We start from the raw sequence: 12,103 nt of genomic DNA, 5'->3' as shown, positions 1-12,103 counted from the left end.
CTAGAACATACACACATACACAATCATGGATATTAAGGTTTTGTCCACACGTGTACGGATATTTTGAAAGCGAGCATTTTCTTCTGCGTTTTGGCCTCTCATCCCCACTCAAACTGTCTACGTCACATAACAGATTTTTCAGAACAGCTTCTGTCAAGCTGTGTGTATGTGAGTGTTGACGTCATCGCTTCAATTTGAGCTTGCCCATTGTTGTTTGTGTGATGAGCGTGCACTTGAAACAACAATGGCGGATTACGGGTCTGTTTACGTTTGGACAGCACTGCCAGGCCATGTGCCATAACACTGTTAAAATAAAAACAGTGAAGAAAGAGCTGTCAAACGACTATAAATTAATAATTATCTAACATTGTTTGTCTTTCAGAATCTACCGCTAAAGGAAAATAAACGCATGAGGCACGTCAGAATCTCCTTCTCATCATTTATCGCCACCTACAGGCCTGGCATGCTTGTTTGAGCATTTGGAATGTGTGTTCAGACATGCAGTGTTTCGGTATGACAATGGTTGTGTGGACAATTTTTTAAATGGAGAGGGAACATATTTGCTTTCAAAAAATATCCATATGTGATTAGACAAGACCTAAGACAGGACATGCTGAGTGTAAAGTTCATTTTATCAGCACACGTAAAGCGATAGGGCCCACAACAATGCATCTTTCAGTACCTTACTTTACAAAACAGACATGCTCTACAGGTTTTCACAAATATGGCGCATCTAAAACACAAGCAGTCACATAAGAAGTCTAAGTCTGCAGTCTAAAACTGTCAAATTTTAGATTTAATTAGAAATGGTCTGATGTAGGATACTGCTAAACTGCCCTGGTTTTAAGTGCCCTACCTGACTGCTAGTGTTGACCTGTTTCTCATATTTGTCTCTGCTTGTGTCTATTGTTATCTGTCTTTGCTCATGTCTGTTTTTGCAAAGCCGTTCTGTCATTTCTTGTTATGTCTGTCCTTGCTTGTACTTGTTGTTGTGTTGTTTTTTTGCTCTGTTGAAGTGTAGTCTGCTCTGCTTTTGTTGATGTCATGCCGTGTTCTGCCTATATCTGTCTTTGTTCTGCTTTGCTGTAATTGACATGCTTTACATCATATTGCTTTTTAAATGTGAGTACATATACACACACATCAGCCACAACATTACAACCACTGGCAGGTCAAGTGAATAGAATGACATGGATCAACGTTGTGCTGGAAGCCCTGGGTCCAGGCATTCATGTGGATGCTACTTTGACACGTACCACCAACCTAAACACGGCTGCTGACCTAATACATCTCCTCCTCTCCTCACAGTTTATGTGACAATGACCCATCCATGCTATTTTACTACATATTGGTTGTTGCCACTGTGTTTCAAGCCAGAACTTTGTTCCATCTTCATTGGCTAAAACCTACAGCATCGGTTATTCTCAGGACCTGCCTGATCTAGTTAAATCGTATGCATGTTGGACCCAACTTCCAACAACAGCCATGAGTCCTGCTGAGTGAGATACTGACCTACTGTCTAGGCCTACTCATTTTAAGTGAATCATGTTTGCTAAACAAGAGCTAAAATAAAACATGTAAAGTACAATTAAAAACAGGATGGAGTTAAATGTAGATGGGTCACTTCTTTTCAGCAATACCCATACATACAGACCTCTGCAGGCGGGCTCGGTCTCGTTCCACTGGGGATTGTTGGGGTCCATGCATTCAATGGTGACTGATCCCTGTTCCAGGGTATAGCCGGGGTCACAGGCAAACTCCACCACAGCTCCCACTGCCCATGTGTTGTCGCTACTAGTTAGGTTACCATACTTCACAAAGGGTTCGTAGCAGTGGCCTGCTGCAAAGGCTGGGATACAAAGATTTTGTTCAGTGGTAGAAAACACTCAGCTTTTACCAAAAAAAAAAAAAAAAAAAACAAGTGAGAAGCTATGCTCACCACGTGAGTTAGCATCTTCATAAATTACAGCTACGTAGTTATCACATTTCTGTAGAGCTATGCTACACACAGATGTTTAAGTAACATTTTAAGTCATATTTGACTCAGTATAACAATGGTCCAGACTAAAATAAATGATTGACACAAAATATACAGATGTCAAATGTGAATATATGATAATGATGTTGTTTTTTCTGTCTTCAAATCCAACTCTGAAGCTACTGAAGTGGATGATGAAGATGAGGTTTTCAAAGTGTTCATCCAGAACTGTCCTGCTTACAACAGGTGTTTGGAACAGGTGATGTAAGAGGATTTATTAGGTGCAATGGATCTAAATGTTTGCAATACTTGTGAGAGACATGCAATTATGGCTCTAGAGATGAAATACCTTGAAAACTATGTTAGGATTGCTGTTAAATTTGGTCAGATATTCAAGATATTGAGAGGATTTACTACAGGGGTTGGCATGTAGCTGTTCCTTATGCTGAATTAATGCAAGAGCAAGAAAACCTCCTGTGGAAATATTCCTACATTGTATGGTTACCCTCACTGCTGGAGTTATAGTCACACCCATTGAAATAGTCTATATTTGTAGAAATTCGTAAACAAGCAAACAGTGTATAGTTGCCTTTAAATAGGCTGAATGAACTAATATCACAGACACTCTGTGGTAGAGAGGACATTAGCTACATTTTAGAATTTATTTCTGACCCATTGCAATGAATATAATGATGAATGAATAATATAATAAATTCATGAATTCCAGAGTCTTGCAAACTGTTCTTAATGGACACACTTGAATACAGAGTGGCAGCTAGAGACGGGTGAATGAATGCTCGTGGACAAGGTTCGCTGTTCACCGGGGTGGGAATGGTTTGTCGGGATAAAGGAGGGACCCTCAAGTCTGTTAGAGACCAGCTGAACAGCATTATGTCCTGTTAATGGCCATAATGAGGTCTGATGCTCCCTTTGGACTTAATCCCATTTGCGGCAGTGAAGTGAAGGCCTAAACAGATTACAGTGATTGTATTTCTAAGTGGTCTTCAAGGACCAGAGACAAACTGCCTATTTGATGGTGAGTGCTGAGACAAATGTGAGGACAAAAGATAAGAGAAGCTAAGTGATATCTCACCCCAGTCATTCAATGAACCTGTACCTTGAAACAGTGTAATCCTACTGTAAAATGCAGCACATGGATTCTCGTGTATCTGGTTATGCTGGTAGAAACTGCATGTTCATATTGCATGCCTGAAAGAGTGTACTTGATTCTTTTACTCCCAAGCAGCAGAGAGGCAAAAAGTATGAAATAGCTTCACTGGTGGAATGCACTGAGAGCCTCCATTAAAAAATAGAGAGAGGTACATTTCACATGGTAATGGAGCCACAAATGTGCTCATTGCAAAAACTACAAATAAGTTAGTAATGAAGGTGAACTTTTTCTTTGGATTATCTGGAGAGTAGAAATGGGGTTTTTGTTCTGACAAAATGTGTTTTTTCTTCTCCTGCATCCATCAGACTCCATAGAGGAGACATTAAGGTTTAAAAGGAGCTGTGTTTCATGGCATCACACTCAGCCATGGTGGTTCCTCCTCTCTCCTTAGCTTCACTGTAGTTTCCTCTTGGACCAACCAACCAATGGAATATCTCAAAAATGATTGGATGAATTACCATAAAAATTTCCTACAGACATCAGTGATGGCTGCACCTTCTGCCACACAGCTGATTTAAATATTGGTAACTCCTCTGCACACATTTAAGCTTCTTTAAAGTTTACACTTAACAGTTCTTTTTTGTTGACCTTCTCACTTTGTGCACATTACATTTAGATTGCACATTTATCAGCTAACAGATGTTGGCACATAGCTTTTGTTTCATACAACATACTCACATTTACTTAGCATAGTTGGTCGTACATTAGTGCCAGTACATTATCTGTAGTGCAGACATTTAGTTATTTTATGTACAGTCAGCGTTAAATTACAATTTAATTATAATTTAAGTATACAGAAGTCATTACAAATACACTTTCTTTTTTAGCTTAATTTATAGTATGTTTTTATATATATCTTTAAAAATGTACTTCTAAATAGAGGTCATAGTTCTACTTGAATGTATTAAACATGAATATAGTAATTTTGTAAAACTTCAAGTAGTATTTCAAAGTACCTATAAAAAGTGTACATTATTGTAAGTTTCATAAATTGTACTTAAATGTACTTATAAAAAGTCTATATTGCAAATACTTTTAATAGTAATAAAGTGTAGGTATGAAAAGTAGACTTATTTTCAAGTCATTTGTAATTAAAGTGTACTTTAATTTCACTTCATTTGAAGTATACATTGGTGATATAATACAACTGTACTGCAAGTGTGTTTTGATGCTCATGAGTCCTGATTTTCACTGATGGACTTCAGTGCACGTGAAGTTTCTAAAAAGTTGTGCCAATTTTGCAACTATTTACACACAAGTACACACAAGTATACTCAAGTGTTACTCAGGTGGTACTAAAGGACTACTTGAGTACATTTAAGTATACTGGATGGCAATACAAATAGTGCAAGTTCGTTCTTCAAAAGCAGAAGTATGATATTTTTTCACCTGGGGATGCTGCTTGAAACTGAAAAAACTGAAAAACTGAAGACAACTGAAAAAAGACTGAAATAGTAAGTCAGCCCTGGCTTTTGGTTTACACAGGACTGTCTCCTGGTTGAACTCTGTTTGACCCACCACAGCCTCCTACCTGTGTGTACTTCGTTGCTCTTCATAGTACGTCACCTTACTTCCTAAAACCTTTCTGCCAGAAAGCTTGGACCTTGTTAGTCCCTGAGTGGGGCTACAAGAGAAGGACTGCATTTGCACACTCACATTAAGTCTCCCATAAATACTACCATAGTCCCCCTTTTGGAAACCTGCCAAACCTCTAAAAACAGTTTTCTACCAATCTTCAGATGTCTCCCACCAACGTCTTCTCTCTTTTTCATTTTGCTGTTTGAAAGCCTTTGGAGCTTTTCACTGCTTTCACACAGTCTGCACAGCGCTTATTCTGGTGGTTGTTTCGCCCCTGATTACCTGAATTTCATCATGTCTGGAACTCCTGACCCCCATTCACCGGTCAGCATTTCCAGCCTTTCACTGTCGACTCAGCTTTTACACTAGATTCTGTGGAAGGTTTTCGTTCTTAATATTTCTTCATTGAGAAGTCACTGAGAATGCACTGCAGACCAGCGTTTTGACCGATGCTAAGTTGGTGCTGGCTTCAAACTAGTAATGAGCCTACATGTTTTTTAGTTCTATAACGAATGCTTTCTGATGGGGTTTGATGCCATGTTTTCTCCAGGTTTTTATAATTTGTGACATCAAGAAGGACCTTAGATGACCCTAACATGACAAGCAATATGTCATCATTTGCTGTACTTGGATTATAGCTCTGGTGCTTACCTTGGTACCTGATGGCAATGCCAGTGGACGTGCCTGTAGCGTCCGTAGTCAGCTCAATGAAGAGATGCCTGGACATGCTGAGTAGACCTTCATTGGGTAGATACTCCACCTCATACGAATCATAGAGGGCAGCTGCGTCTATGCTGTTACCATTCTTGATCAGCAGCCTTGAAGAAAGGGAACAAAGAACCATTTAGTGATTTTGTTTCGGGTGACGAAATCAATTCCTGGGCTCCTTCGGAAGATCAGAGAACTGAACATTTTCTATGAAATCTGTACTAATACATATTTTGGTATTACCAACTGACCACATTACCATGTGTAATGTGAAAGGGGTTGCTCATATTGATGAACCCATAGAGAATGATCTGCAACTCTACTACCACTCTCTACCAACTCTCAGGACTTGGTGGAGACCAAATCAGAACGAAAGGGGGAGTGAATATTGGACTTGTATTCATAAACTGGACACAAACAACTCCAGATAAATGCTTAATGTCTGCTGAATGTGTAAATAGACAACATTTGGCCAACATATTCACCTTACTAACTAATATGTCAGATTCTGTGCTCCCAGCTCATTCTGCTGCCTTCATGTGGTGGAAAAAATCAATGCCACATCATATAGCCCGAACTCTACTGAGGAGCAGCCAAGTTACATTTAAAAGAAATACAATATCAGCACTGACACAATCAATTTAGCTAAATTAAACAGCTATACATGTCTGTTTGTGTTCGGTTTCACTTGTTAATGAAGGGCTGCGGCTGCAAATGTACGCTGTTTAAGTGGTGTGACTATAAGGTAGCGGGGGTAACATATGTAGCTACAATGCCTAAAGGGGACCAAAATATGTGAAAATAATTAATAAGCCTCACAAACCCTCAAACTGTGGAGTGAATAGGAGGTACAGTATAAGGCCTTTCAAGGAGTACCAAGACTATGCATCGTTAACACATTAACTTGTACAAAAGATGTAGAGTGATTGCAGGATATCAGAAATGATCAATATTTATTAGCGCTATCAAGTGATTAAAAATGATTCAATTAATTACATGCTTTGTGATCAATTGTGGAAGTAGAGAATGCAAAGTTTAACATTAAATAGGTGAAATTAAATTAATTCACCATTAAGCAGCTAAGAGATAGACAGCAGGGAACTACCTGAAGTCATTCAAGATGGTTTCTGTGTTGATGGGAGATCTTACTTTACTATCCTAACATCCACTAATTACTGTCATGCTACAGCATGAAGCTCAATACCACAGGAAGAGTAAAGTTTCACCTGGTGCTTCTGGAAAGGGAGGGGCAACGGAAGCTCACTGTCAACTTGTGTGTTTGAGACTTGTTGAATTCTGGATTCTTATCTCAGAGATAGTTGGATGCTGGCCTTCAGCGCATTTGGTGTCTCAGGGTGGTGCTCCAAAGGCAAAGGGTCAAAAGAGAAGAGCTCAACCCACGAGAGCGGAGGCGAAGAGCCAAAGAGCAAGCCTTTTGGCTTTCCTGTATTTATGCTTACTCTGGCAAAGGGGGTGAGGTATCTGATGCACAACTTAACTTCTCCCATACGAATTCTCTTCTGTCTTAATTCTTTTCTTTGTTTCAGTTTCTTTCTAATGAATTAATAAAGTGTCCCCACATCTAATGCAACCAGGTTTGCAACCTTAGTGTCTCAGATATTGGACACATTTAATGAATAAACAGGATAAGATCCACTGCCCATTAACCTGATAGAGTGTTACACAGGCTCATACTGTAGGTGGCAATCGTGGCACATTAGGTTCACATTTTCCATATTGTGTAAATTGTTCCTGTTAATTCAGTTTATATTATTCCAGCATCAAACTCAGCACATTCACGCAAAGCTTCATATTACCCATTGCATTAACTAAGCATATTCTATCTATTAGCTATAGCTTGAATCAACATTGATGCTGGTGAACAGTTTGGTATCTTTTGATAAAAGGTGAGGTTTTTGCCGACACGGCCTCTGGATCAAGTATCAAACCTAGAAGATTCACAGAGGATAAACACAGGAATGATGAGCCCAGTGGAGGAGAGAACCTAAACCACTTTATTAATTAATAATCTGCTCTCAGACCTGCTATACTGACCCTTTTAAAAAATAATATTTTATGATCTGAGCTTCATCAAGGACTCACACAGAAAAGAAAGACAAAAAAATGAACATCAATTGAAACATATGTTCCATCAACTATATAAATGGAAAGTATAAAGTTTTGTCCCAACATAGTGACTTTGGATGCAGGGACAACAAACCCCTGAACTAACAAGACCTGTTTTCTTATGTGAAGACATTAAGTTAATGATGTTTTTACAAAGCATGGGTCAGCAATTTGGGTCACTATTTTTCAGTGACACTGATGATGATTTTGGAAACACAGTTTCATGAATGTAGGCACTTGCTTGAACCCTAGTAGCATATTTGAAAGAAAAATATTGATTGTCTTTCCTGACCTCAAACATATGTCTAAAAGTCACTTGATATTATTATGATGTGCGTTATAGATTCATTATGTTCTCACTCCTGTTACTGTTGATGATGTAGCTCAGAGTGTGTGTGTGTGTGTGTGTCTGTTTGTGTGTGTGTGTGTAAGTGGGCACGCCTCTTCTGCTTTCCTCAGAGACAAGTAGACATTCCTTTGACATAAGGATATATGGACACACTCACACACACACACATGCATACATACACACTGTATATATATATATATATATAGATATATTTCAAAGTAAGAAGAAGCAAAGCTTTCTTCAGTTCGCGCCTCTTTCGTCTGCTCTTCAATTCAGTCTAGTGACTTCAAAGCTCTTCAGCATCATCCCTGATGAGTGGGCCGCTGGCCGATTTGTCTGGAGACCAACTCGCTTCAACTGCGCAGAGATCAGCAGAATCCTGAGATGCACTGAATGTGCTGAAAACATCCAGCCAACCTGAAAGAAAGAAACCATCTTCGACGACGCTGCCTTCATTTCTAACTTGATCAAACTTATAAACGTCAGAACCATGACAGCTTCTGTCACAGCATCTTCTGCACAGCCAAGCAGGTTTGTTGTGAGGGGGTTAGCACCCCGCTGCCTGTTCAGGGACAGCCCACTGAAGCCGAAGCTGCTATGTGGGATCCAATATGCCTGAAAATACCCAAGAGCTCCAGATGAGAGAAAGACACACATCAGATGGTCAAGCTGATGTATCTTCTCCTCTCCTCCCGCCAGAGTGACCTCTCCCATGGCTCTCAAGCATAGGTGAAACAACACTTATCCTGTGACACTGGATTAATGTCGTAGATTAAAATGAATACTTAAGAAGTGTGAAAGTAATTTCACATCAATATAGTTTTGATAACTGATTACTTCAGATCATTTCTTTTGGCTTCCCAGCTTTCTCAGCTGCTGAACGGTGCTTTCAACCTTATTTTTCTGTTTAGTCTTAAAGATTTCATCCACTTGTTCTTCTGTGTTTCCGATAATTAATGTATGTAATTAAGATATTATGCTTGATCTTTTGTGATGGTCCTCATTCACCAATTGTGTATGTTGCTGAATTTGCGATCTCAGTCATTCAATCCCTTATTCATTAACTGTCCAAGCTGTGTTCAATCATTTAGCCTATTAATGGTCACATTTATGTCTATGTTCAGTAGTTATTAGTTGTGTATATAGTTGTTATTATGTGTGTAGTTAGTACTAATGGATCTCTGGTCATGCAAATGAAAAAAGATTCAAGAACAGCTTTCAATTTACTTCGGGTATGTCTTGGATAGTCATTTCAGGCTAATTTTACAGGAATGGGTAAACTATTTGCACTGCAGTTCCTGTTCCTTGAAAGTGACCCTGGATGGGCAGCCCTTTATGGATTCCCAAGCAACTGGTGGACTGTGGCATATTGGCCCTCAACAGAGTCTGTGTTAGGTTGGTGAAAGCAGGTCCTAAATTAATAAACTGGTTCAGGTTTGTCAGGTTTTTTTTCTTTTTACCAAAGTCAGCGTTATGAGAAAAAATAGCTGTCTTTTAACAAGAAATCCTTGTCTTTGAGGAGCCAGCAGACCTCAGCTCATTACATAACCACCTTTTACACTTCTCTGCCAATTCTCTATCTTCTCCACGTTATCACTTTTTTCTGATATTTTCAGTTTCCTCTGAGCTGTCCAGATGTCTCTTCATATCTATGAGGTCTTATTTGTAGCATGAGTGTAATAGCAGTACTGTATTGGCTGGTATACAAAATTGATTGTTCAGCTAATTTTCCTCCTGCGGCTCTTCTGTCAGGCCTCTGAAGGAGGGCCTCATGCTGCTAAAATGGCACTATACTGACACTGCCATGAGCTGCACTGACAGCCAGTTGTTACCCTGCAGAGGCCTCAGAAATAATGTTCTTTCAGGGACAAAGCATAAGGCACAATGGACGAGAGACCTGATGACTGAACAGAACTGAAGGAATGTGCAGAAGTAATGAGGAACATAACACATCATTGTTAACAGTGCATTTACCCTGAGACAGTAGTTATACTGACAAGGCGGAAGCCTATGAAGGAACATTTGCATTCACTGCAGCTAATTTTCCACAGCTTTTATCTTTTTCTTGTTTGTTTGTCAAGGTGAATACCTTTAAATAAACTTCTTCATACTTGCAATTTCATGAGGTAGTAGAAATAATGGAATGGGGGTGAAGGTGGTGGCAATAAATCTCAGTGAAGTCTGGGTGGGGAAAGTAAACGATCAGCACTGTCCCTCTCTTATTCTACCACTGGTGGCCCTTGAGCCAGGAATCTAAACCTCAGTGGAGCTGCTCATCAACACCAGCAAGACTAAGGAGATGGTGATGGACTTTCGCAGGAAAGTACCACAGTAACACTGGTGAACATCCAGGGTTTGGACATTGAGATTGTGGAGGAGTACAAATACCTGGGTGTGTACCTCAACAACAAACTGGACTGGTCCACTAACACTGATGCCCTGTATAGAAAGGGCAAAAGTCGTCTCTATCTGCTGAGAAGACTGAGGTCCTTTGGAGTATGTAGAGCATTACTGAGGACTTTCTATGACTCTGTGGTTGCATCTGCAGTCTTTTACGCAGTGGTCTGCTGGGGCTGTAGAGGCTCTGAGAGGGACAGAAAGAGATTTAATTAACTGGTCAGGAGAGCTGGTTCTGTCCTGGACTGCCCTCTGGACACCACTGAGGATGTAGGTGAGAGGAGGATGTTAGTCAAGCTGACATCTGTCATTGACAACCCCTCTCACCCCCTTTATGACACTGTGGGGGCCCTCAGCAGCTCCTTCAGCAACAGACTGCTGCATCCACTACCACGCTACCGCAGGTCCTTCATTCCATCAGCTGTCAGAGTGTTCAACTATCATACATGAAATATCTTGTCCAGTGTTTTCTTTATTCTCTTTAAGTACTAAACCTATGCATGTATATATATATATATGTGTGTGTGTGTGTGTTATATTTTTATAGCTCTTTGTATAGTATATATAAAATAGTCAACTTTTATGTTGTATTGTTCTATTCTATTCTATTATTAACTATAATAATAATATAATATATAACTTACTATATTTAGTAAATTAAGGAAAAGCCCCAAAGATTATTTTCCATTAGACGATGAAACAGAAATTTTGCTGTGGCAACTGTCATTACATGCCAAATTTAATTTTTTTTTTTTTTTTTTATTGCACACATTTATCATGCCTTATTCGGTGAAGTTGATTTACACTGGATTAAGGCAAATTCTTTTCAAAGCTCTGCAGCTCGGCTATTAACCAGAACCAAGAGGAGAGAGCACATTAGTCCAGTTTTAGCTGTAACATTTAGAATTGATTTTAAGGTTGTCCTCCTCATATACAAAGCCCTAAACGGGCTCGGACCAAGATACACTGTTGAATCCCTTGTTCACAATTTAAATGAAAAGAAAATCTGGGATGCAGCCTATGTCAATTACACTCCAAAGCTCAGGAATATTTATCTTATTCTAAAAGAAAGCTTAAAAATAAATAAAAAATTCTATTTTATTTCTTTTATTATTATGAAGTAGGTTTTATTCTCCATCTTATTTTGCATTGATTTTCTATCCCTGGCTTTCTTCACTTGGTGCATGTGATTTCTTTGTTGTTGTTTATTTCTATAAAAAATTACGTTTCTTCCTCTTCTTCTTGAATTGAATTTAGCTTTATTTTTTTAATGAAATGGCACTGAGCATTTGATACTACTCCTTGTAGTTATTTGCGTTACAGCCATTTTTGATTGACCATTCTCGCCCTCTCTCTCTCTCTCTCTCTCTCTCTCTCACACACACACACACACACACACATACACAGGGAGAGAAGCCCAAAGTCAGATGTTTGTTTTCAAACATCTTTGGTCTGTGAAATGGAAGTGCGAGTGTATTTCTATTCTCTTGTTTGGTTTGTGGCAGTTGGCCACTGTCAGTCTTGCTGTAACATGAAGTACATTTACTTAAGAACTGTACTGAATTACTTCCAACTTTGAGATACCTTACTTGAGTATTCCTTAGTATATAAAGTAAATGTAAAGTAAAAAATGAACTCCACCTTTACCAGATACAAAATTAAAGAGATGTACACATTAATGCATTACTAATTATAATCCAGTACTACACAATAATACTACTATTACTGCTTACAGTATGTGATTCTGAAATGACCATTCTGCAAAATGAGTGCTTTTACTTTCGGTACTTTAGGT

The 12,103-nt window shown here is 39.0% G+C and overlaps 1 protein-coding gene across 1 annotated transcript in view; it reads right to left on the bottom strand.

The window, feature by feature from the left end:
* sez6b (seizure related 6 homolog b) overlaps nt 1–12,103 on the bottom strand; it is a 133,765-nt gene that overhangs the window by 23,346 nt on the left and 98,316 nt on the right. Inside the window, exons 7-8 of the mRNA XM_041940681.1 lie at nt 5,379–5,545; nt 1,655–1,849 (exon numbers count right to left, since the gene is read on the bottom strand). Of these exons, the coding sequence (XP_041796615.1) occupies nt 1,655–1,849; nt 5,379–5,545 (362 nt within the window). The remainder of the gene's footprint in view (nt 1–1,654; nt 1,850–5,378; nt 5,546–12,103) is intronic.

Source organism: Chelmon rostratus, chromosome 7 (genome assembly GCF_017976325.1).
Source record: "Chelmon rostratus isolate fCheRos1 chromosome 7, fCheRos1.pri, whole genome shotgun sequence".
Classification (NCBI taxonomy): domain Eukaryota; kingdom Metazoa; phylum Chordata; class Actinopteri; order Chaetodontiformes; family Chaetodontidae; genus Chelmon; species Chelmon rostratus.
The sequence above is the reverse complement of the archived record's forward strand: the minus strand, read 5'-3'. Positions and strand labels throughout refer to the sequence as shown.